Source organism: Gobius niger, assembly GCF_951799975.1.
Source record: "Gobius niger genome assembly, chromosome: 17".
NCBI lineage: Eukaryota > Metazoa > Chordata > Actinopteri > Gobiiformes > Gobiidae > Gobius > Gobius niger.
The window spans coordinates 15,842,597-15,869,938 of NC_136868.1; the positions used below are offsets into that span (position 1 = coordinate 15,842,597).

Below are 27,342 nucleotides of genomic sequence, written 5' to 3' on the forward strand. Positions count from 1 at the left end.
GTCAAGGTTAGTTGCAATTTCAGTGGATCTTGCAAGGGTTGCAGTTATTTTGTCAGTATAGTGTTTTTTTGGCGGAAAAAAATCCCAACTCCGCAGGCTTTTTTTATGTTTAGACCTCTTCAAACATACTCTGGAATAAGAGAAGATAAGGCTTTTGAAAAAAATGAGAGGAAGGAAGGAAGGAAGGAAGGAAGGAAGGAAGGAAGGAAGGAAGGAAGGAAGGAAGGAAGGAAGGAAGGAAGGAAGGAAGGAAGGAAGGAAGGAAGGAAGGAAGAATGAAAAATGTCCTTAATATATCCTTTGATATGTTAAATGTTGTCCATGTTCTATCAATCTGTTGTTGTTGTTGCTGCTGTTCTTTTTATGCTGCTGTCTTCTGGGGAAAAAACATCTCTGCTAAAAACTGCAACAAACTGAACAAGCTGATTACCATGGTTTGAATCACATACTCCTTAGAGGACAAGGTCCTTGTGTTTTCACTTTTTAATTCAATTTATGAATGAAATGAATTCAAATCATGCAGGTGATTTTTATCTCCTGAACAAATTTACAAACAAATACACCTGATAAAAAAAAACCTTCCCTGTCCAATTCTAAACCTCCCCAACAGCTGATTTCCACAAATGTGATAGCTATCTTTTGCCTGTGCCTCGCGTTTCAGAGAAACCACTTGCATTTGAATTTAAAATAACATGCAAACGATCCGAGGGAGAAATACAAAGGAAAGAGTGTCATGGGCCCGAGACAGTGCAGAAATCTGGACAGTGTTGTTTAAAGGAGGATGAGGGGGTTGAGCCTGTGAGCTGCCTGCAATCAACAAGACATTAACATGGACCGAGCGAGCAGTTAAAAAGGCAGGGGAGGAGGAGGCAGACGCTCGTTAGCACAACACCAAACAAGGAAGCTCTTGGAAAGAGATGGAACGAATGAAAGCTTAAGAGCCTTCAGCACGCTGCACTTGGGTTCATTTTAACCATTGTCAGGAGGAAATGTGTGTAAAGAGTTTTGAAGATGCCAGTACTCACTCTATGAAAGCTTCACCTCACTTTCACTTTGTGTCAATGGACCAGTGCAGTATTCAGCTTTTTCTCCATGTGTAATGATGTTTACTATCATGGCTGACTCCGATGTTTACAAAAAGGAAACAAAACTAAATTGACTTGCTTGCAGATACTTGGATGTTATGTTTACCCCCATGTGAACTCTTTAGCTCAGTGGTTCTCAAACATTTCACATCAAAGTAGAGGACTAAACCATGTGTCTATATAAAACAAATTGAGAAACACTGACTTAAATCGCGTAATTCAGTCTCCTCTTGTCTCGTGTTTTCCAGAATGACTCGTGGAGTGAGCTGTACTCATTCGCCTTGTTTAAGGCCATGAGCCACATGCTGTGTATTGGATATGGTCGCCAGGCCCCTGAGAGCATGTCGGACATCTGGCTCACCATGCTCAGTATGATTGTGGGCGCCACCTGCTACGCCATGTTCATCGGACATGCCACTGCGCTCATCCAGTCGCTGGACTCCTCCCGCCGTCAGTACCAGGAGAAGGTAACACATCTGTGACTTAACTGAGTTCAGTGGGTTTGGCTTTAGTACTCCTCAGCTAGACAAGTACTTAATCATTTTTGCTTCATCAGTTTTTTTAATTATTTAATTATTTTATTTTTGTATTAGTATTTCAGTAATAGTTTCAATTATTATCATACGTAAAGAGCAAGCAAATTTACATTATAAAAATTTATAAAATATCAACAAATGAGTTTTCCCATAGAGATGTGATATATATCACTCTGCCTTATTCTCGACCACTTATTGTTGACTTTATGTAGCGCAGTGGTTCTCAATATGGGAGTTGGGTACCTCGTGGGGACTGCAAGACCATTTAAGGGGGCCGCCAGATAATATAAAAGCCATATTTTCTTTGTAGTTTAAATGTAAAACACCACCAGTTCTTACACTGATTTACGGTGCAGGGCACCAGTACACATGCAACTTCAAACAACCTCTCAGTCCAACATTCACATGTGGAAATGTTGATGTTTCTATTCAACACATGCATTGGCACAATGATGCAAAACGTTTGGTTATACTTAATGAATCTCTGTAGAGAAATTTGTCTCTGCGTTTGACCCATAGATATAATAATTAGAGATAGATGATTACCTATTCAGCCCCTTTCATTGTAAAGGTCCCGAGTGGTCTGTGAAGTGGACTGCACAATCTCCTCCTACGAAGCCTGTTCCTTAAAAGGGCAAAAAGGCGAGAAACCCCACTCTCCACAGAGCTCCAGAGCTTCATTGACAGGCTGTGGAGTAAGTCCATGCACTGAAAATGCTTCCACTATTTTGGGCTGATATACAAAAAACAGCATAATTAAAAATATTTCACCTACCCCAGCGTTGTCACATGGGTCATAGCGATTTTTAGAAAAAACAAAACTCTTTGGAGCCAGGCTTTGAAGTCCCACTAGAATCCTGTCTAACAATTGTCTTTTGGAGTCGCCCCTGGCCACCAGGGGGTGGTATTACAGCAATGTCAGCTCCCCGCCATGAGGACCAGAGAGAAACACGTTCCTCACCCATTGGTTTGACCCATCCTCAATGCCGCTGGGGGCGTCCAGTAGGAGCAGTGAGCAGGGCCAGTGTTTCTAATGAGTAGGGCCTAGAATGATGAAGATACTGGAGCTATAGTCACAGGGAAGACCGCCAAAGCATATCTGATGCCATTCACTCTCCCTTTAATTGACTACTGGCTGAAGCTACCAATTAACCGTAGTGAATGTCTTTGAATATCAGGAGGAGGTCAGAGCCTCCTGAGGGAAGCCACTGTAACACATGGAGCAAAGACAGGGCTACTAACTTCACTTCACTTAATTGGTTTGACTGTAAAATTTGTTGCAGCAATATGTTGGGTTCATGTTTTAATATTCTTGATGTAAATTAGGGCTGTAGCCTGGAGCACTGAAAACACTATTAACAGAAAATACACACATTAACTAAATATCACTTCATATTACTTCATCTTACGACTAAACTTCAAGAAATCACACCAATGTTTTCGATGAATACATGTAGGCCCTGATTTGACTAAGCGTTTGCTCACGTGCAACATGATGAGGAAAAAGCCAGCGCAGTTGATATTTGCACTTGGAGCTTAGTGAATAGACTAAACAGGGCGATTTGTACCACAATGCGCAAAATTTGAGCGCGAGAAAATGCAAATTGTTTGCGGGTGTTGTCGTATTGATCTCGACATCAAGGAGTAAAATTATTATTCCCTTATTGTTATAACTCCGCCCCCTAAGATTTTCGCTCTACTTATTGTACATAAGAAACCTCGTTTTCTACTATTTAACTGTTTGCACATTTCCCGTCTCTTTTTGCACACTCAATCCTCAATAAAGGATTATCTTATCTTATCTTATCTTATCTTATCTTATCTGCTTGTCAAAAATAGTTTAAGAAGCTGGTGTAAACTTTTGTGCAGGACAATACATAGGTGCGCTCCAATACGGCGTCAAAAACAATTTCAGATGTTTGTATCATGGTTCATATACAAAGATAAAACCATGTGTGTTGTTTTGATGTGCGGGATTATAAAGAGACCGCTTTACCTGCGACATTATTTCCCGTGACTCTCCGTCTCGAGCCGCTGTCACTGTGCGCTGCAGCTGAGACCTCAGACACACCGGCCACGTTTTCTGCTTGTTTCTGTCCCTGTTCATTGACGCGGCCACACTGAGCCGTGCGTAACGCGCACCAGAGGTAACGCACAAGACGCATTCCTCAAAATAGAAGCAATCCTATTTTTCCACGCGTGTGTCAAGCGTTGTGCGATACGTGTGTTTGGCCCCTGACATACTGTATGCTCCTTGAACCAGCTGGATGAGCGCGCAGAGGGCATGGACGTTTTTGTTTTTGTCTTACCTGCGCCAACACTAGTACGTACACAATTAAATCATTGAAGGCAACAGACACAAATCACATACAGTAGCCATTTTTTTTAAGCCAAGATGATTGATTATAATACTTATTATTTGTTTATTTTTTTAATTATTATTAAATAATAATTGTTGATAGTGGACATCTGTCACTTGTCCATGATAACTTTGTAAATGTTTCCTCAAAGGCGCTCAGTCAGGAATAAGAGCAGCAGCCTTACTTATTACTTACTTGCATGTTATACAGTTTATCAGGTGCAACACGCCCACAAAACGCTTTATTCGTTATTATTAGTAATTATTAGTGCCTACTAATGACCATTTGCAAGAGATCTGTCAGAGGGAATATGCCAGATTTGCACCGTTGTCCTAAGATATTCTTTATATTTCACTTTGCAGAGATTTCCATGGGCATTACCACCTCAAAGTCTCTGATCTGGATTAACAAATACTTTAACTCATGGCAGATCATATGGGATTTCCTCTGCCCAACCTCTATACAGAGCAGATATAATACCGAGTTCATGTCCTTTTCAGTAGAGCTACACACATATTTGATTTGAAAGAGGGAAATTTAATCCAACACTGTAATGGCTGCAGCATATGGTTGGGTAAAGTGGGCTGATGAATATACAGGAGATAAACAATGACCGTTCCGCCCCATATGGCCCATGGTGTGTGAATTAACATGGCACACCTTGCTTCAGACTTCAACATGACAACATAATAATAATCATCATTTAGCCCATGTTTCATATTGGTTAATGAAACATGGAAACTACTTTAATCCACTTTTCCTCATGGCTCTCTGCACCTCTGCCTGTTTGAGGATCAAAGGGCGGGATGTCCCAGGACCAGAGGGCACTCACGCGCTTCCTGTCATGGTTTAGCTTTGTCTTCCGGGATATTGTTGTGACTATACACAGACAGACACATTGCTGGCTGCAGCCTCTGGGCAGTGTTGAGAACAAAGAGCTGTTAGATGTGGTTTTTCAGCCCGCATGTGTCTGGGACTGTCCTGGTCTCTACACCGGATAACAGCTTGTTTGCTGGGTTGCTGGGCGCGATGGGGAGGCAGTTTGCACTGAGGCAGTGTGTGATGTAGAGGGATAATCATCGCTCTTTGTTATCTGCAGGTAGGTGATGAAAGCAGGGAGCGCACACACTGCCGCTGGTTACGAAAGTCACTGTGAGCTGAGTAAACTGCAAAACAGGGAATGTGCTTGCCATTCGCTTCATTCAATTTACTATAACTCTTTGGATTCATTTTTACTGCGATCTTTACTGTTTTTAGTTAGGCAACCATATGACACCAAAACATTTAATGGCCTTTTATTTTATTGTACAGCATTGTCTTCATTGTGTTAAATGATTAATAACACATCTAGCAAAGAACTGTTCTGATGGCTGATTTTAAAGGCACAATTTCAGTACATGATTGTTCATTAAATCTCCATGTTTTTTTTTTATTTTTCCAATATTAAAGAGTTGCCTTCTCAAAAGGGAAGTTTATTTTCTTGATTGATGCAGGTTTGAGTAACCCTGTTGCTTTGGTCATTTCCTCTACTGCACTGATCTGAGATCTAGATTGTGTGGAATAATTATTAGAACCCGAAAGTGTCAAATTAAATCAAACAAACATCAGATCCATTGTGAGCAGTTTGGTGGTGTTACAGTCCCGTTGATGATTAGCTTTCCATTAGCTTAAATGACCGCTACGTTATCTTTTGAATATTTATAACCTCTCTGCCTGTAGAGGGCGCTCCAACTTGAGATAATGACCACCACAGTCCTTGGTAATAGAGTTGTTTTATCCATACACAAAAAGTATTCAAAGTTTAGGCACCAAAGTGAAGTGCCTAAATGGCCCAATCATTATTGTATTATTAGAATATTGCTTTACATCAGTACAGCAAACACCCCAGCAGACAAACCAACAAAGTTTGAAGAATGCTTAACTTACATTATTGTACAACGAAATGATGTAGATCAGATGTTTATTCCTGAGCCTCTGCGACTCTGCACGGCGCCACTGTAGGTCAACCTGACCTGCATGTTTTTAGCTATGGGTAAAATGGAGACCTACAGGGAGAACATGCAGACTCCTCACAGAAAGGCCCCATCCGACCAGGAATCAAACCTGGGACCTTCTCGCTGTGAGGCAAAGCGCCGCTAATTAGGCTATTGTTCTGTTTTTAATTGGAAAGACAATAAAAGTGACTATCACTGCTATCATTTTCATAATAATTTCTTCTTTTATTTTGGTGCGTAATGAAAACTAACTTTTATCCTGAGTCATCAACAACAAATAGGGTGTGGGTTTTTAATGAGAGGCAAACCACCAGTGCAGAGCGCATTGTCCGATAATAAGTGTGTTTTTTTAATAAAGTTGGGCTTAACTTTCTCGTGGCTAATTCAACAGCAGCTTTAATATCCTCTTCTCATAACGCATAATAAGTTTGTTTTCATGCACTTGGCTTTTGATCTTGCCATTCTTCATCCTTGTGCTGCTTGCTGCACATTTTTACAATCACTTTATTATTTGCTGAAGTTTCTTTTCTTTTGATCATGTATTCTTTCCTGTTCTCATTAGATTTTAGGTTTTATTTATTTAAAGTATTTTTGTTGTTTGTCAATGAGGTCATAAAGGTCTTGTTGTTATTTACGTCTCAAAACTTCTCAAAGTAAAGTTAAGAACATGAGCTCCTTGTTGTTCCATAGTCTCAGCAAACTCAAATATTAGAGCCAGATTGCAATAGATATTTTTGCCTTTAAAACCAGATCCTCGACGACAACACTGAAGACGCAAACAAACAACTAACCGACTTTGTTACTGAGCCCGGTTTATGTCAAGTGTGATAAACGGATATGTCTGACGTCTTCACAGTGAACATATCCGGCATCTTTCCCTGCACACGTCAAATCCGCCCCATGCCAAACGCAGCCTCTGCTTTATACACACGGAGCCATTAAGTGGACCATGCCTCTGTGCAGTCTGCGAATAGCTCTCCATCAGATAACACGCTGGACACGCGGCCCCGAGTTTAAAGATGCCTCGCTGACGGAACAGATTCTTGGTACGAGATAGTGTAAATGTAGGAGACAGCACGGCCGCTTATTGACACAAAGCAGAGCAAACAGTTCGCATTGCACCCGTAATAGCTCCAGCACTAAGCCTTCCCCTCGCCTGCACGGGCAGACAGCAGCGGCTAAAGATCGTTCAGTTAGCAAATGTTTTGTTCGTTTTGTTTCTTTTTGGGGGGGGAGGGGGAGGCAGGATGGCAGGATGAGTGTTATGGCAAGCAAACGTTTTAGTGGAGAATTAATGCTCGGCTCAGCTTCTGTTACCTGTACAGTCAAATTTCATCAAATATATGTATAGATACTGCATTTTTTCCAGTTCCGCTTTACCCAAATCTAAAAGCTTCTCGACTGGAGAGCAACAGTGTAATGCCTCATTTGAAAGCTAACACCTACAAAAGTGATCGTAACTTTTTTTTGTCAAATTGTTGGAGCATTTTTAAGCGTTTTTGTTACTATTTCATTGTTCGTTTTTTTGTGTGTTGCTTTTGTGTCATTTTCGTCACTATTTTGATGGGGGGGTTTTTAAGCTTTTATATTTGGGTAAAGACAAACTAGAGAAAAGGTGCTCAGTTCAGGTGGGGGTTAAGAGGTTAACTGATTTATTGAGTAATTTAAAACAACCAGAACAATGTACAACTTTCATGATAAAGGCAACTTTCTCTTCTGCTGTTTTTTATTACTGCTTTACTGCCAAGGGTCTGCTACTGGCAATCTAGAAATGACCTTTACTCTTTCTACTATTAATTATGTTTCATTGATGCAAAATAGACTTTTTGTGCTTTAAAGCGTCATTTTATACTCACTACTGCCACTCACTACTGCCACCTCAGGTCATACGTGTAACTGCACCTTCTATATTAAGCTTGTGCAAATTCGGACCCAAAGTAACATCTTTTTGAGTGACAGAGCAGGATTTTAGAGGCAGTTGTGGTGAACAGGTCTGGGCTCATTCTACACATTAGGACATTGTTGGAACATGTAGGGGGAGGGAAATACATAACTTTCTGTATAGTCCCTTTAACCATGTTAAACTCTCATCAAAATGTAATGTTTCTGTAATCCTGCAGTCTCTCCCTCAGCCGAATGTGGCCAAATTCTCTCTGATTTGAATATTCATCAGTGCTTTATGTAAGTTTTGTTTTGCACAGTCGCTCTGGTCACACCGGTGAACAAAAGGACGAAGTGCATCCCCTGCTGGCCTTTAGTATAACCACACTTTATAATACCATCAAACATGTGGATAATTTCTCGACACTCATCATTTAAGTTTTACAACTAAACATTCAAAGATAAGTGGTATAAAGTGGCCTAGTTGTAAAAGCTTGAATAAAGCATAATATAGGACCTTTAAAGACAAACACAACCTGTTCTATGCTTCCCTTTTCTATTTGGGTATTAGCAGTACACAATATTTAGAGCAATATTCATTCATTCATTTCTGCATTGAGAGAACCTCTGCTGCTCCCATGTCCTGTTCTGACCAGTCCCAGGACGTCTCCTTTACCTTATCTGTCCGCTTGCTCTTCACTGCCTGGCCATACACCATCTGCCATTGGAGCATTAGCCATTATGTAACAGCTCTCTCTCCTCTTCAGTGACTTTCTCCAGAGCAACACAGCCCTGTACAGTTCAGGATCTACAGGGTTTTCCTTCAGTTTCAGAAAGTGAACTTAGTGTCAGACTACACTGAAATAATTGATACAGGTCTGAAGACTTAGACACTAAATACGAAGAGCGATTCATGCAGGGGTGACACATCGAACATAGGGTCACTTTATGGGCAAAGGGATGGCTGGCTTTCCTGCGAGGAGACCGCAGAGTCTCGATCCACACCAGGTCCAGCTGACTTAGTGACAGCTTCGTACACCAGGTTTCAAAAAGCTAAACAAATAATAATCTTTCTCTACTGGCCACTATGTGTGCACACACTGCAACATATTTGACTTAGATTATTTCACTTGTTCTGAGATGTTTCTGGCTCATTTCATGACATTTCATCCTTGTTTTAGGATATTTTATTTGCAAGTGGGGTAAGAGAATTGGTCTTATCCCATTGGCAGTTTTACTTTCTTATTTCAAGCGAGGTTGTCAATCAGGCTGAAATGTCATCAAAGTTTTTTTTGTTTTTTTGTAGTGTATTTTATTTTTTGCACCAAGCGTTTGAGAGCAAGTCATTATTTGTTCTTTCATTTGGTTAAAAATGTCGATTCTCTGTACTTTACATTTCATGGATTGTATCTAAATGCTATCTCCAAATGGAGGGAGGAGGCTGTAAGTAACACATACCATCATGACGAAGACGCATAAATTGAAACCACAATCTTGCTGAGCGAGGAGAGAAGGTGCACCCTGCCACCTCCATTCCTTTAACCAGGTATAATTAATTGCAATAAATCAACCTTTGTCCTGCCCCATCAGTGAACATGCTAACACAGCAAGTCAAAATGACGGCTTGAGATTATTATTATTATTACACTACAGTTTTACACTTAAGTTTTATGCCTGGCACATGGACACTCACTCGCATAGGAAGGACATACGACTTTTCAAATCCTGACGCTCAGTGACATGTCTCGCTAATAGAAGAGCCGATTCAATTTCTCTGCCTCCTCTGTGCAGCCTGTGCAAGAGCCGTGGATCATCCATAAAAGCAATGTCCCTTAATAACAATTCACCACATGGCAACTCCATCTGTTTGTTTAGAAACAGATGGGAATTAATGAGCTTTGTGCATTATATTTGTGCTAATAAGATCATTAAACATTTACTCTCTGTAGAAAACATAATGTTAAACACACATTACTGTTTGGTATGGGTCTGGCGCCGTCACAACCTAAGTACTTGCTTTCGTTAGTAGTAGAACCATTGAAATAGGATCATTTTCATGGTCGCAAACGGTAAATCAATGATTATTCGGGTAAGAAAATGTCCAAAAACTATGTCTCACTTACGATTTTGCCAACTCTGTACTTTAAGTTGTCTATCAAGCTTGCTTCTGAAGTAATTTCATGCATCCCCAGGTAACAGAATGCGCGCTTGAGATAAAGGGCTTTGTGGTGTAATACATTTTGTAAACAAGGGAAATTTATTGTTTCCATTGCAAGTTTGGGGGCAAAGTCTGTGCGCTCCAAAAATCCAAATAAGGGTTGTTGATCGATGTTAAAAGATTGTTGACTTTTACCAACAAACATACAGAATATTTTTTAGTTCTATGTTCACTGTCAACATGATCCATCCTTCAACACCAGCCTATGCTTTGTCCCCATAATCAAATTGGCATTGCTCAACGAATGCTTTCTCTGTGGAGCGCACTCAACCTTTTCCATAGACGCTGAGACAAATATAGCCGTACGTTTTAAGTGTTTGATTTTGATTGCGCCTTCATGTTTCCATACGTACAGTCGTTCCCTCACAGTGATGTTCTCGCTGTCTGTAAATACTCTTGTGTGAAAGGCGTTAATATTGGCCGCCTCGGCGAGTATTAAATGCATTGTGATTTACCATCATGCCCATCCCACTGGGGTCAGGCCTGTTGTTTATTTTCCCTCTTTGTGACAAAATGTAATTTACCACTGCGATGTCCTTCTCATTCATGTCATTGGGCGTAGCGTGCGAGGTCAGAGTGGGTGCCCCGCTGCTCCGGGCCTGCGAGTGTCAGTGTAAATTCTGATGGTCTCCACAGAACATTGCACTGCCACTCAAGATGATTAAATATATGATGGATAGACTGGACAAAAGCAGGTGAGGACACTCGTATATACAGGTCCAACCACACAATTCAGTAAAAGTGCACATGGTTTCTGAAAGAAACTTATTATTATATATTTCCAAAACCTTTAATCAGCTCGCTTTACTTTCCCAGCCTCGCATTTGGGAACAATACTTTTAATTTGTATCACATTAATATCACTTCCCACGTCTCCATCTGGTTTACAAGAAAAGGTTGAAAGGATTTGAATTGGTCACCACACAATGTGTTTTGCGTGGAACAGTCTGTGCTTGTTACAACTCTTCTAATTACTGGAGTGTGGGAGTCACTTAAAAACAGTTCATTGTTAAACAGAAGTTGTGGACGAATACGGAGAATGAAATACCAAAGGCTTAAAGTGCAGGTTTTAATGACTTATTTAGATGGATAACATCTGTTGTAAGTACATAATTATCATTTTATTTCAGTGAAGCAGCTATTTAATGAAGAAAATGTCAGGCAGAAAAGTTTTTTTTATTAGAATTTTTAAGGTAAAGTTCCATAGCAGTTTGACTCATTTCCCATTAACAACATGGTTGCACGGCAAAAGTTGAAAATTGTGGTCCTCTATCTATGTCACGTCCTGTCATTGTCCAATAAGGAAGTGAAACTATAAACATCACAAGAATGGTCAAACTAAAGAAGGTTTTATGCAATCTTTAGCAAAATTTTAAATATAATTGTGTTAAAGGGATATTTCAGGATTTTTGACATAGGGCCTCATTTCCTAGTTATCCAGTCACTTATAACACCAGACTACCAATATAAATGTCTGTGTTGACCGAATATTATTTGAAATATAAGCAGTTTGAATTTAAAATAACTTATATTTGAGCAGCATTAGTTTCTTGGTTGTAAGCTACGCAGTGGGATGATCTGCTTGGTTACCGGATCTACAGTAGTTTGTTTACCGTCATTACTACACGTGGAATTCACGAAGGAGCTTCCTACAAATCAGACATGGCAACATCTGGAGGACTACCCCATGATTATGCCTAGCAACACTAAACTCTTCAAATATAAGGACTGCATGAAGTAACAACTTTTTGAGTGACAGTGCAGGATTTTGGAGGCAGTTGTGGTGAATAGGTATTTTTAAACTCTGTATAGTCCCTTTAAATCAGTGTAGTTTATATCAGTTTCTGTTGCAAAATGGTAATAGGATGTATTTTGTAACCCTGTCTCCATGATATTACCAAGAAAATGCAAACCACGTCTACATTCTAGGTTAGGTACAGGACTAGGATGAGGGTTAGTAAACCTTGACACAATTTATAAGAAAAAAAAGTCTTAATTTGATTTATTTCATAGAATCTCATGAAGCCTAACTCTCTAACTAGTGTCCTAATGTCTTTGTTATAGGCTGGAGTGCTAGGTTGTATCTGTGGACACTCAGATCCTCCTTTACTCCTCTCACCATCCTGCTCTATAGCTAGAATTTGCTGAATGTCTCTTCATCCCCTTTCACCCTGTGCTGTCCTGTCGAATAAAGCCGCCGAGCCAAGAATCCAATTCCAGCCAGGACACACTGTTGTTGTGTCTTTGGGCAGACACTTCATCCAGTGAGTAATTGGCGGTCAGAGAGGCCGTTGACATGGATTGGCTTCGTTTTAGTCAGCCCCAGGACAGGGATGGCGAAAATACTGTTGAAGCATACCCTCATCAAGTATAGAGGATTCATGAATAATGCATGTTCTTTAAGTGTCTGGAAAAAGCACAATATAAATGTATCATAATGGAATATCACAATAGTTTGCTCTAGAGAAGCTGAGACAGAGCATCCCTTCCAAGCCCTGCACACGCACATCTACAATCTTGAGCCAGGGCCAGCGCTTTGCTAACCTTTTAAACGCTAACAAAAACAGGAAGTGAAAGCTTGTCCGGAGATTGCTGGCCTTTTTCCCGTTGAAGAAAAACCATGTGATGTGATGTGTCCGTTTGTCCTCCGGGCAGCTGCTGCTGATGTGTAGGCTCTTGCGTTTAAAGGAAGGTGTTAGCGCGTGAAACCACATAAAGTGACCCATTTCTGAGCACGTAACGCCATAGGTCTGTTGGTTACACTGTATATGAATAGAGCAATTGACTCCAGGCCATTCAATCTTGTTTTATGGAAGAATCTGCTCTGCCTCTATTTCCATTGTGAATCCAGGCATGTAATATGTTGTGTGCTTTTGTAATGAGATGACAAGTGAACGCTCGCTCTGTTTGACGTACAGTCGATAAACAGAAGATGTGAACGTGTGAATCTCGGCGGGATTGGACTGACCTTTTGGAGCTGTACAGTGGTTACATACTAACTATGTTTGGTCCTATATTTATTTTGGAACTGGGTACACAATAAAATGTCATACTTCGGGATTTGTGAAGAAAAAATATTAAACTTACCATTGATTATTGGACTTCTTGCAAGAGTTTCCGGAACGGGTTTCAATATCATATTTCTCATTCATTCAGTGCTGTATTGGATTATGTTTACTGCAGGGCAGAAAGGAAAACAACACAATGAGCCAATCATATATGTCTGTTCTATTATACGCACTTTACTCACCAAGCAAAATTAAAACTCATTGTAGCAAGACGTTATTACAATTGGAATCCCCAAGTAGGAGTTAGTTCATATCTTGCTAAAATTGTAAAAATGTCCCTTTCCTCTTTCCTTCTTCCTTACTTGCTACTACTGCTATTGTGCCTTTGGGCAAGGCACTTTTATGTTTTCCACATCACCTGCTCTTGCTCCATTTACAATAGCGAAATAAATCACCATCATACACTAAGAATTGCCTTTTGTCTGATGAAACTGAAGCGGTGTAGTGTGAAATTTTGATGGCTTTCCTGTTACGGCATGAACAAAAGACCTGCTCCCTGTCTCACACACCTCTCACTGTCTTTCAGTACAAACAAGTGGAGCAGTACATGTCGTTCCACAAGCTGCCGGCAGACTTCCGACAGAAAATCCATGACTACTACGAGCACCGGTACCAGGGAAAGATGTTTGATGAGGAGAGCATCCTGGAGGAGCTCAACGAGCCACTCAAAGAGGTATGGACGCAGAGGGGTGGACTATAAGGTGCTCACTCAGCTGTACTTAACCAACTCATTTACCCCGAGGCGAGGCACTTTCAAGTTATGCTCTGTTGATTTAAAATAACGGGAAAAGGAAAGTTTTCAAACTCACAAAGAAGTTTCACTAAACTTGGGTTGAGGTGGATTAACTTCTTATTTTAGCAACGACATACCACCAGATTAGAGAAACATATAGGTTGTCAACAAATACATGAAGATGATTACCCCTCGCAAACAGGAACTGTGCAAAGTGGATACATTTAGGTGGGTGTTCAGGCTCCTCCCTATATAGTCCACTCTTCTCACCTGTGTTTATATTATGCACCCTGACGAAGGCTCGAAGCGTTGGTGCGTCACGTGAAAATAGGAGCTAACAGGCTAATGGGCAAAACTAACTGTGGGCTAGCGTCACTTTAAATAGTATTTACAGCCAAGTTTGAGTGAAAAAATAATTTCCATTGTGTAATTGGATGTACAATATCCCTCTCTCACTTCGCCTTTTCTGTCTGCGTAGTATTTAGTCTGACTGAGAATTATTAAGTTAAAAAAATGCAACTTGCTACGAAACCTGCAGTGGCGCTTATGGCCTCTAGGGGCAAGAGTTGCTTAGTACTGCTTTAAAGCTGCCTTTTCACAGACATTGCTAGTATTATTGGTCACTAATAAATAAAGTAAACTGTGTGCAGATGGACTTTACAACCTTTTCATCATTGGGTACAACAGCACACTTATGTTTTACAGTTTGTTGACCTCAACCATGACAATAACTTTAACCTCTCTTCCTTATGTTGAACATGTTGCTTTTAGTTCTGTGCTGTCTCTTGTCCATCTTTAGGAAATTGTGAACTTTAATTGTCGAAAGCTGGTGGCCTCCATGCCTCTCTTCGCAAACGCTGATCCAAACTTTGTGACGGCCATGCTGACCAAGCTGCGGTTTGAGGTGTTCCAGCCCTTGGACTACATCATCCGAGAGGGCACCATCGGTAAAAAAATGTTCTTCATCCAGCACGGCGTGGTTAGCGTGCTCACCAAAGGGAACACTGGCATGAAGCTCCTGGACGGGTCATACTTTGGAGGTGGGTCCCTGAGCATTTGAATCCTCATATACTGCACTTTAGCCGGTCTAAACTCTGGATCATGGGCTCAACTCCTCGGGCTCTGACTGTGTTTAACACGTAGTTATACAGTATCTGCCCTGTGCATATAGGCCTATTGTATTATTGCACCAGTTTTGCACCGTTCTTAAACGGACAGTGGCCTGAGCTTGACCTGACCTGAGCAGCTAGTCCACACATCCAATTAGTTAGTACACCGCTCTGTGATGACAGGCCATTGTTAGTTCAGCAAGAACTGGTGGGTGTCATGTGAGGTTGAATACAGTAGGATTTAACAACAATTTAGATTGGGCATGAACTATATGTATATACACATACTCTACATTTCATACTGGCATATTCTTTTGGGCGCTGTTTAGTAGTAGTTGCATTAGGTCATCCTTTATTCAGTGCTTGCTTAGCCTTTACGCTGGCATGCCAATGGTATACAGCCTACTATAATGAAATGGACAGGGTTGTGTCAGTGCATCCGAAACAAAACCTTACCAAATGGTCATACATAACTGGGTCAATAGCTCTGTGTGTGTTTTCACTTTTTTAGCGTTTGTACTCAGAACAGACAAACACACAGTTTTTTGTTGTCATTGCACTTGACAGTTGGCCAATCCACAGGTTCAGACAGTCTCTTACTGCAGCCCCAGGGGTTTCATTAGTCTCATTATCCTTTCCAAGTGTTTCCCACTGCATTATAATGATGCACATGGAAATATGCAAATCACTGGGCCGAGCATAACTGCAAAGACCTCATGGACCAACATCTGGGGCAACAATTCAGAAATGCTCTTCCAGTAGCATGCACAATGTTGAGCACAGTATGATAATATGCATAGTAGTTGACGTTTTGGCAGTTCAGTATAAAGGTATCAACTGCATGAATTATGCAATTCCTTTTTCATTCATTCATGTGCCATATTTAGCTCAGCGACTGACCAGGAGCAAATTGAGTTTCTCTGTGGAGATGATCAAATGTGTATGTATCATAGAAAATGCTTTAGCAGAAAGAACTTTCTGCACTGCATCTACTGGCATGTGCTGTGCTAATGTTGTGCTTTAGCTCAACTTTAGCACAAAGTCTTGCAGATTAAGTGCTTTCTAGTATTTTCATATTAAGTAAAGCAGTGATTCTCAAGCTTTTATTTAATTATTATTTACACCAAGTAGTAGAATCTAAGACAAACGTCAGCTTCACCTTCTAAAGTATAATCTCTAGAGATTAGGCGACATAAAGAAATTGCACAAAATCACAATGTTTAAAGCAGGATTAAACACAGACTAAACCTGAACCAAAACAAATTGGAGCATGACTAAAGAGGGCTACACAGACACTCAACCTGGATTTAATCAAGATTAACCTGTCATTAAACCTGCTCTACTACAAGCCAGTTCTAAAGCTGTATTTTACCAGACCTTAACACAGTCTTTGCTTAGAAAAAGTTTCTATTCTATTTGAGAAACACTGCTTATTGTGTTGTACACTGCAGCCTCCTCATACGCATGCTCATAAAACAATATTGAACTAAAATCAGAGGAGGTCACCGTTTCAGGTGCAAGGCATATGGTTGTCAAGACAACTCCTCATCCAGTTCACAGGTAGTATGAAAGAAGAGAGAGCAGTCCAAGAGAGAGATGTAGCGTGATGAAAGAGAGAGCATCTGAATGTAACGAAGCATCTCCAAATATAGAGAGCTTCTGTCAGCAGCTGTCAGTGCGGCTCAGGACTGTTGTGGACACACTTGGCAATACTGTTGTTGTCCAGGCCAATAAACTAACACAAAGTCCTGGCCAAGTCCACTCTGTAGAGGCCAAGGCAGGTTCAGTTTATGTCAATAAACTCCAAATGACACTGAGTTGAGTATATCCTACTCCCAATGATTGAAGAATACATTTAAATGGGTAAATTACTGGGGTAGCTCGGTGTACTGTATGGTATTCCTCTGTCAACCACCATTACATCTACTTTAGGCCCTATGTAGCTAAGTGTAGATTATATATTGCGTAATGGTAATAGAGAAGGATAATTGAAGAGTCTTTATTGGACTGACTTTGTATGCAAATGGTTGTGTAAACCAACACCTTTCAAGGCGTCTCATCAATCATTCAATTCAAATGTTTAGAAAAGAAATAATGAAATGTAAGTGGTTCTTTTGTTTTATGCAAATAAGCAGAGCCACAGTGAAAGCAGGTCAGTCCCGAATCCCATTTCTCTCACGGATTATTACTGAATGACTTTGTCTCCTCTGATGTACTTTTGTTCATAGTGTATTTGTGGGTTTCTCGCAGAGATCTGCCTGCTGACCCGCGGCAGGCGCACGGCCAGTGTTCGCGCAGATACGTACTGCCGCCTCTACTCTCTGTCTGTGGACAACTTCAATGAGGTGCTGGAGGAGTACCCCATGATGAGGAGGGCCTTCGAGACTGTAGCCATTGACCGACTTGATAGAATAGGTAAGAAAATGTAAAGCTGATGTCATAAAGTACATTATTGGACAGTTGACTCGTATCAGAGAAGCGGGGCCTACTGTTTAATACTTGTCTGGAACAAGCAATCTTTGGTTAACCAGCTTTGGGACAGGGATGAACCATTGTTTCCTATTCTTTTCCATTCCATTCATTCCTGTTTTGTCTCGCATACCCTTTGGGTCTTTCATCTGTTGGCTACATCAGAGGTCCCTGTCAGAGGTCCCTGCACACCTAGCTGGAAAACACAGAGATAAATTATGATTTAGTGACTTTGGATTCTAAAATTTAGTCATAATCACTTTAAGCAAATATCGCATTTACCATTTCATTGTAAAATAATACACCAGGCCTTATTTTATCCAAGGAGTGACTTTTTCAAAAGAGTATTTTTAAAAGTGATAGGAATCTGAAAATTACACACAGAAATGTGCCTTGTCCGTTTCATAATTTACTGCCATATTAAGGACAAAGGAAGGAAATGCCAATGTGATCAAAATGTAATTTATGCGTCTCAACAATTTAGTCACAGACGATTAGCATTTGTTCAAAGTGATAGCAGTCACAGGTATTAAGTTCATTGGTACGCGAGTCAGTCAATCGTGCAACCAAATGAGGCATGAGGGAAATCTATTCGTCTATTAATGTGTCAAAACTGGCGGCTCTTAGAGCTGGGAGATTGAGACTTTGTGATATTGTTATCGCAGTGCATCATTGATGTTGTACTTCCTAAACATTTCAAAGAATGATGACATACTGGTGAACTAGTCATGTCTTAAGCCCCAGATAAATTGTTACTTTTGGAAAAGTATGATTTATGACAATCAAATATAGAATTTACAACAAACTTTGGGTGCGCAAATACTAAAAAGTGCCCCCACACGTAAAGCTTGTGGTGAATGTAAGCCTTCAAACTGCTGGTAAAAGACCAGATTTAGGTTGGTTTTGGTTGTGAATCAAGTCTAGTGCCTGCACTTCTGAACATTTCTATTAATATTAAACAAGTGATTCACTGGCTCTTGTAAATGTAAGGAATATACAGCAGTAATAATACCTTCGTCACTTGGTGCAATGCAATTACAATCAGTGAAGAAAAAGAAACAATAAAATAGCAACACTACAAAGTGTTGCTATTTTCTTGGATTTTATAACCGTTGGCTTGTGGGTGTGTTTTGTGATATATGGTATATACAGAACCAGCCAGGGGAAAAAAGAGAGAAAAGAAATGTGTACGCTGACATGGAGGAACAGCTCGTACACAGATCAATTACGTTTATAAAATATTAATGTTCACCTCATATACAACAAAATGTCTTCACTTGAGAATGAACTTTTGTAAAAAAAAAAAAAAAATGTCAGAGATGGGACTCAAACCCATGACCTTGAGGACAGAGTAATGTTCCACCATATGCTGCTGCCTTAAACACTACTACAGTATCTGCTGCTTCAAAAACTCCCTCAGAGACCATCACCAGCCTTGAATCACAGCCTATTTATATTAGATTTATATTAGCTCAGAGACACGTCCGCTTCAACTGTCCTCCTCGGACTTTGCCCCCGATGAATATTAATCGCACATGTTTGATGTTTGTTTTGTTTCTTTCACTCAATAATGAACTGTGCAAACAAGAAGAGACTGACAGTGTCCATGCCAAGAATATGAATGCGACCGAAACAGAATTTGTCCAAAACTTCCTGGAAATGACTCAAAGAGAGCAAACTTGAAACTTTTCATCAGAGATCAGGCGACGCAAATGCTCAAAACTTATAATGTATTCCAAATTGTTGTGGCTGGCTTGCATCAAGATGACCAGTTTTTCTCCCACATGATTGCTTAGTTTTGCTGGATAGCTAGCTATAGAATCTGTTACAGGATTCCAAATGTGCTGTGGGCTTTCTCGCTCAGCAAAAAGCTTTCAGAGAATCTTCTGTCCATTCTTATTGTATCATACAGGGGGGGTTTTGTCCTCACCTCCTGAGCGTGCTCCCTGCCACTGGCTCTAGTGCAAACCAAAGAGGTTAAACAGGCTAAAGAGGCAAATGACTCCCCGTCCCGCCATGATCCTATTGGCCAGGCTCTCAGCACTTTGAAGTCTTTGATTCTCCCACACACACACCATGACGGATCCATACAATAGCTCAGTGTTAGAGTCGCCTTCAGGTGCATGCCGGACTGGTGGATGGTCCGCTTTGGCCTCGGTAGACGGGGAGTCGTGTGGATCCTGTTGTGAAGTCCAGGGGCAGCCAAATCCTGAAACCCCACAAAAAATTCATCATCCACAGTAGCAGCTGGTGAGGAATGACATTTAGCAGCTGCACCATTGGCTTGGAACCATGTCCAACAAAATGGGAGGGGGTGGATCAGAAAATGTCTGTATGCTGTTTTCATTCCAATATTGTTTATTCATTGTATAAGACTGAAATATGAATCACAAACATGTTTGAGGAGGTCTAAACTACAGTGCTTTCTGTTTTTATATTTAATAAAACTGTCCATTTACAAAATAAGCAGCTCTGTAGATGATGAAGCCCTGCACGCACACATTGAAGCCCGCCGTCGACGCTGAAACGACGAAGAGGATTGATTTTATTTGCTCAGAATATTGTAAATACTATAAATAACTGCAGGCTTTGTGACCTACTGTTGAAATAGCGATTTACTGGTGATTCATTTTGCAGCCCCTATTATAGACCCTTTTTCTGTCAACCTGGGTGGGTCTGGAAGAATATTTCCCTTAAGGAGATATTTGTCACTGTTGATTCACCCATTCACACTCACAAACACGAACACAAATTACACAAACACGTGCACACAGATATCGAAGACATCTCAACCAAGAGCACAATGGCACAGAGTGGTCAGTGATGCACTGATGGCATTAGCTTTGGGTTAGGGGCAAATGCTCTTCCTGCTGAGCTCCATATATTCATTTTAAAATATACCTTTTGAAATGTTGAAGTTGTTAAGTTAAATATAATATTGTTATCGCCATATGGAAGACAGTTCTCGAATATCTACAGCAGGGGTCTCCAACAGGTGGCCCGCGGGCTGGATTTGGCCTGCGAGAGGATTCAATCCAGCCCCTGACTTGTAGAGCACAAATTCCTGAGTATGACCAAAAAAAGTAACGCTCTAGCCCATTCCTGTGCGGAGTTACGAATTTTTAAAGAAATAACCACAATAACCACAATGCTCACTCCAGCCACTAGGGGGCAACTTAAATGTATATAAAGAAAGGAACGAATTCCACTCGTGTCCAGCAGAGGGGACTGACAAAGAAGAGGTCAGGATATAAACAACACATTATACTCACGTGGTAAATGGACAGTCAGCCCCTGGGCGGCTGTGGCTACAATAGTAGCTTACTAGAGTGCTGCAACCCGTCCGACGTCCGACGGGACCCGTCGGAACCCGACGGGCTCGGTCGGACTCGGACAAATATTTAGAACTTATTTTCGGGCTCCGGTCGGACTCGGACACATCAGCACGATAATAAAAAATTAAAATAAAATGGGTCTGTTTCATTTCATGCATTATAAGCGATCATTTGTCAAAAAACTAAATAAATAGAAGATGCGGCATTTAAACCCGCTTATGCACTGCGCAGTGCGCACGCAGTAATGCTTTTAAGAAGTTGTGAACTGCTGTGACAACGAAACACGTGCAGTGACCGCACAGGTAAAACTGTTGCTCCGCGTAGCCTACGTGCGTGCGTGCTGCCGTGCGTGCTCCGCTCATCTGTGTTGACGTTACGAATGCCTTTTGATGGATAAAATCTGACTTTTTCCACACAAACAGTATCGTATCCTACTGTGTCATTAGGCTTATGGAAATATTGTGATTTTAAATGTGTCGGGCTCGGTCTGACTCGGACACAAATATCTTAATGCTTGTCGGGCTCGGTTCGGATTTGATCACTGCTCTGTCGGACGAGGGCCGGGCTCGGACAGAAAAAAACGGCCCGATCCGCACTCTATAGCTTACCACCACCAAGTGCTGAGTGAATGAATAATGACTACAGTGTGGCAGAGACTTGTGACACGGGCTTGTTAAGTGCAATACAAGTGTAAACCTACAGTCCTGTCAGGCTCATTATTATTCATTTATTGAAAAAAGTTTCCTCAATAGTATTTTCCCAATCAAAACATATTTTACTGGAGCTTTTGTTTATGGACCCCGGCAATACACTCCCGATGTATTTTGGCCCCCAGGGAAATTTACTTGGAGACCCCTGACCTACAGTATCTCTGCATGAGCCGTACTATATAATATTATACAATTAACATTTTGCCTTAGTCTGAAAATCCAATCAAATAATAATCAAATAATAACAGACATTTATTTTTGCTGTTTAAACTGGCAATGATAGTTTTATTTGATGGGGAAATCGTAACTGCAGCATCATCTCTATCAAGGACTAACCACAGTCGTCGTTAGCACGCACATTGATTCAGCACCTGACTGTGGTGAGAACGCCATCACCTTGCATTTCACTTTCTCATAACACCTGCTTTTTCCTTTGGCACTCGAAACCTGCCAACGCATCCGATCTGATGACTCTCACACACTTCACTGGCCGAAAATAGTTCTTGATGGATCATGAACACATTGGCTTGATTTGAATGGACGTATGGACAGTGGATGTCAGTGAGGCAGTACTGACGTTATATAACTGCTGCTCAGTAAATCTTATGTAGCTGGGCTCATTAGAGCTTCAAGTCGATGGGGAAGCCGTCCAAAGCAGGTGGTAAATATAGGGTAGCATATTGTTATAATGTGTGCCAATCAAGTGCTGCATGAAGAGACATGTTTCACAAACGTAGGAAGCTGTGAAATTAATCCAGAAGTATTTAAATGGAAAGTGTAGGACTCATTGATTTACTTTTCTTGTTAACTATTCCACTTATCTTTGTTTGTGTCTAAATAAAAACGCATGAATTCATCTTTCAGACTCCTCGACTCTCCTGCCAACCTGTTTTCCCATCTGTGTCCCTCACAATTTCACAAACTAACATCCTCATTTCTGTCATTACAGGAAAGAAGAACTCAATTCTGATGCACAAGGTTCAGCATGACCTGAACTCGGGCGTCTTCAACAACCACGAGAACGAGATGATCCAGGAAATCGTCAAATACGACCGGGAGATGGTTCAACACGTGGACGCGCCGCGGCCCCGGGCTATGTCGATGTCGACCCTCACCCCGCCTCTCCCCGGTGGGATCTACCTCCCTCCTCCCCCTTCCATGCAGCAGCAACAGAACTCGGCCATCGCCACACTGCAGCAGGCGGTGGCCATGAGTTTTTGCCCCCCCAACCAGGGCAGCGCTCTGCAGTCCCCCCGGATGGTGCGCCGCTTCCAGGTGATGCAAAGCCCCGTCTCGGCCACTCCGCTCCAGTCACAGCTCATCGCTCCCGGTGCCTTCGCCTCGGTCATGTCCAGCCCACCTATTCAGAGCCCGCTAACAACCGGAGGGCGGTCTTTCCAGTACGGGTCTAGTGGACTCACGGGGCCCTCGTCTGGTTCTCAACTCTCCCTCATCCAGCAGCACTTATCCAGCCCCATTCACCGGCCAAGCACCCATAAGAGCACCCATTCCTTACAAATGGGTACCTTGAACCAGGATGCAAGAGCGCTATCAGCATCCCAACCCTCCCTGCCCCACGACGGGTTGCAGCCTGCGGCCCCCAGCCCACCCCAGTCCACCCGAGTCTCCTCCACTTCCATAGGACCACCTCCTCAGACCCCTTCAGGACACACAGCCGTTCGGAGCGCCATTCCCCACAGGGTGATGCTGCCACACCAAATGACTGTTGGGGCCTTTCCCGTTACCTTGCCTACACCCTTTCAAGGGTTCGGGGCAGTGGGAGGACAGGCGGCAGGGGGTTTGGGACAGGGACTTGGAGACTCAGGGCTACCCAAAAAGGACTCTGTAGGGAGTCTTCCAGAAACAGATCACGTCAAAGTAAGATCAAGGTTATCGTCCAACTTGTGATCTCAATAAAACACCGGTGAGGGGTGCAGCCGGACGATCCAACCTCTCCCTTTTTGGCTCTATGAATGTATGAATGTGAACTGAGGAGGGTCTGAATGGAGACGGCTATGAAGTCAGTGTGATGTGCTCAAGCTCCTAAATGCACAGAACTATAGAGGTAAAGTAGCATCGTCTCAAAACATCATACATTGTTTTCATTTATATTCAACACTGAAACTTAAATTATTGGAGAAAAGCTTGAAAGACAAATTCTGGGACCTAAAAATTGTCAATATATTTTTAATAGTATTAAACATGAATTTCACTATATAGGCCAAAGCCATACTTTGCAGAGAAAATAGAAGCAAATATCCAATCCTGACTCATTATTTGTGGAGTTATTCTTCACACATAATGAGCACACGAGACAAGCATCTTTTGCTCTAAAAACTCCAGAAGTGGGACAAATTGCTTTGTTCCAGCAAAGCCATTGATTTTTACAAAAGAGTATTTGAGTGTCATTTAAAGCTGCATCAATCAATATTTTTCATTAAAGTGGTGAATTATAAAATAAGTTTTGTTTACTTTCCCAAAACAAGTCTCTGAAGTAATATCAGGCTATTATGCTAATAATGTTTAAAATGGTGTTGTTTTCCTCATGAACAGTTCGCCTAAACATATTTGACTTGACTAAACTAAATGAAATGTAGCTTTGTTACATCAGTATCATACTTGAATGACTCTGACATGAAGCGCTCACCTTATTCGCCTGTAACCTCAGATGGTTCAATCTGATTAATGTAGCTTTAAAAGGAATAATCAAATTTCTACGTGTAAGTCGGACTCCAACATTATCCTTTTGAAAAAGTTAATGAAGTCTATAATTTTAGGACAAATTATTAAGCTTATCGTTTCTTAAAGTATGCTGTATGCGTAGTTCACTGCCAGTTATTTCCCAGGATTTTCTACTTCTAACCCCACATTCATAGTTCGGTCATTGTGTCTAAGCCAAAGCGACTTATAATGAACTCACTGTACACTACAGTCAGAGCTGCGCCAAGGTCAGACCGTCTGTGTGCCTCTGTCATTACTGCCTGCAGAAGAGTTTATGGGACTCTGCAGACTCTGATCCAAAACCTTTACTCCTGACCTGCCACTCTGAAACTGCCACCTTCAGCTGGCTAATGCCGCCCCATTACAGGTGAATGAGGGTCTTTATAGACTCCTGATTTTATCTGAGTTTATCCTCCCTCTGACTTTACAGTGCCAATATACACTGCCTCTTATTCCACCCCATCCCCCCGCTGTGTAGGTTTATTTTTCAAGAGTCCCAAGTATTTTCGTACAGCTTTTTTGTTTCATACCCAAAGGATGCCCCCTGGAACCCATTTACTGACAAATAATTAAAACTATGTTTGCGTCCCCTTTCCTGGAGACAAAACCTCCAAATCTGGGTTCTAGGCAACGTCTGAAGATTATGTAACACAGGATTGTGCAAGGGATGGGGAAATTCTCGTCACACAAAGCTTTTCGGTCGATAGATAGACGATGATTGTTCAATGTGCTGCCAGGTTTTCATGAAACTTAAAGCGACAGCCTGAAGACGGTTATTACCTGGTCTGGAAGTTCCACATAATAGGCAAAAAGGCTGTGGCCAAAGTTGGTCCTGTACATTTATGCAAATTTTTACAACAATGACCAACCACCCGAAACAGTACATCATTTCTGAAGACAGCAATAATCACAGGCTCATTTACTCATTTACAAGTCACTTTATCTGCAGAGGAAAGTCTGAAAATGTTCATGGATTGTGCATTGAGATGAAATATGATTTATAAAATTTGTTCTGAACTTGACAAATTGCCTGGTTGTAATTTTTGTGTACACATGTAAAAGGGACTATTTAGCCTAGCCTAGTTTATTGTAACTGTAGGCTCACTTAATAAGTATGTTTTCATATTGGACAAATTCATATAGTTATATATTTATTTGGATGCAGACGGTCTTGCTTTAGAGAATCACTTTTCACACCATCGCAGCTTGTGCTGAGCCGGCGGCACCATGGTTTCATTTGAGTTACCCAAGTTCACAGCTAACTTTGACATCACTTTTACTCTATGCATGTAATCCTACAACTGTTTCTGCACTTCACAGCTCCAGCAGCCGCAAGTGTTATGTAAAAGTTAATGTCTCAGCTGTTAAACAAGTGCAGCCTGCAGCGTTTCCGTGGCATATGTGCCACACAGAAGAGGAACAGAAATGTGAATGCTCAAGTCAAGAGCTCAAACAAATGCATTACATTGATATTTTGATTTTTTTTTACTTTAATGTACAACCCAAAAGGCGAAAATGTTTCATGACAAAATTGCGACATTGTGCAGCCAGATGCTTCATTCCTGTGGCAATGGCACCACAAAACGCACTTTCTGCCAGTTGTGCTTTTCCTCAGATGCTGGATGTGAAAATTGAACACACTGGTCTCCTAATGCTAAACTCGCTATTGAATCAGCATCCAATACAGTAGTCACTAAGGGATTTGATTTCATTCACACTTGTGTAACAGTGTGCATTTCTAGTGCCTAGAATACGCATCACTCCTGTACTATAATCTTTTTTGTGTGGCTGTGTAGAATGCATAACTACCACAATGCAAGTGTTACTGTCACATGTAACCCACTGCAATACATGTAAAAAGTACAATAATAAAATGTATTTATACTACGGTATTCCTGTGTCTGGATTACATCTGTTGGATCTAAGAGTCTGAGGCACAGTATGAGTTTGTATCACTGCAAAGTCATCAACAAATACACAATATCTGTGTACAGTGAAATATTTAAATAAAGCCGAGAGACTTAAATGTAGGGAAGAACATTTGGTGAAAAGGTACTTCTGCTAGCTCCTTTTTGTAAAAGTTGATCAGACTATTCCATTTTTCCTGTGTGATATTTTACAGGCTTCAAATTACTCCCACCAAACTTTTGACAGCTCCAAGAAGTTATTCTTAAAAAAGATGATCACAGGGACAGCGTGAGGTAGCAGCTTCTCCTCCTGATGTCTCGTACGATAGTCACTAATCCACCAATCTCTCAGGTCACTGACACCTATCACCTCTGTTTTAATCCTGGCTCAGTCTGGGCTGCTGCCCCCATCCACTGCTGCTAAGTGCCAGACTCCCCTGGTGCCATGGTGCAGCAGATATGCCGGGGCGACCCGGCAGCCTGGCAACCGAACCAGAGCTGTCTCATTCAGAGTAAGTTGAGTGGCGCCAATCAGCAGTGGCTCCCAGCTCTGACATCCCGGGACGATAGAGACTGACACGGTCTTTCTGCGGATGGTGTGACCCTCCCAGTTTATCTCGTTTGAACCTGCATGTCGTTTAATGTATGCGCAGATCTCAAGCCACGAGTGTCTTTCATCCCACACCGATATAAAGCACGGTCTCTTATAGGGGCAGATACTATTTGCTAAAAGGAAGGGAACATGCATTACTCAATATAGCCTAGTTGTCAGAAGCTGTTTTGTACCATAATCAATGTAAATAGATGTGGGTTTTGAATGACACATTTGGAAAACTGTCCGAGATAGTTAGCATTTTACTGACAGAATAAGAAATTGCTCATAACAGTACATGCAGATGGGTCTGTCCACAAGAACCGTAGATTTGGACACACCAACTTATTCAAAACGCCACAGCAGGAATCCTCAAAACATAAATAAATGCAGAATCACTCCCAATCTTTCATCACTTTCCTGGATCCCTGTGAGGCAAATATTCATTTTAAAATAGTTTATACATCTCTGACTATATCACAGACATACTCATTCAGTACAGTCCTGCAACGTCCTCAAATATTCACCTTACTTTGTACCCAGAAACCTCTCAAAAGTTATGAAAATAAAAGGCTTTATTAAAAGCAGCGTAACATAAATTCATTGCAGACCTATTCCACGGAG

At 41.3% G+C, this 27,342-nt stretch overlaps 1 protein-coding gene across 1 annotated transcript in view; it reads left to right on the forward strand.

Moving 5' to 3' along the window:
• The window catches only part of hcn2b (hyperpolarization activated cyclic nucleotide-gated potassium channel 2b), a 46,450-nt gene extending 20,347 nt beyond the window's left edge, over positions 1 to 26,103 (forward strand). The window contains exons 4-8 of the mRNA XM_079574671.1: positions 1,334 to 1,552; positions 13,669 to 13,815; positions 14,675 to 14,915; positions 17,235 to 17,399; positions 22,448 to 26,103. Coding sequence (XP_079430797.1) covers positions 1,334 to 1,552; positions 13,669 to 13,815; positions 14,675 to 14,915; positions 17,235 to 17,399; positions 22,448 to 23,406 — 1,731 coding nt within the window. The 3' untranslated portion in view covers positions 23,407 to 26,103. The remainder of the gene's footprint in view (positions 1 to 1,333; positions 1,553 to 13,668; positions 13,816 to 14,674; positions 14,916 to 17,234; positions 17,400 to 22,447) is intronic.
• The last annotated feature ends 1,239 nt before the right edge of the window (positions 26,104 to 27,342 follow it).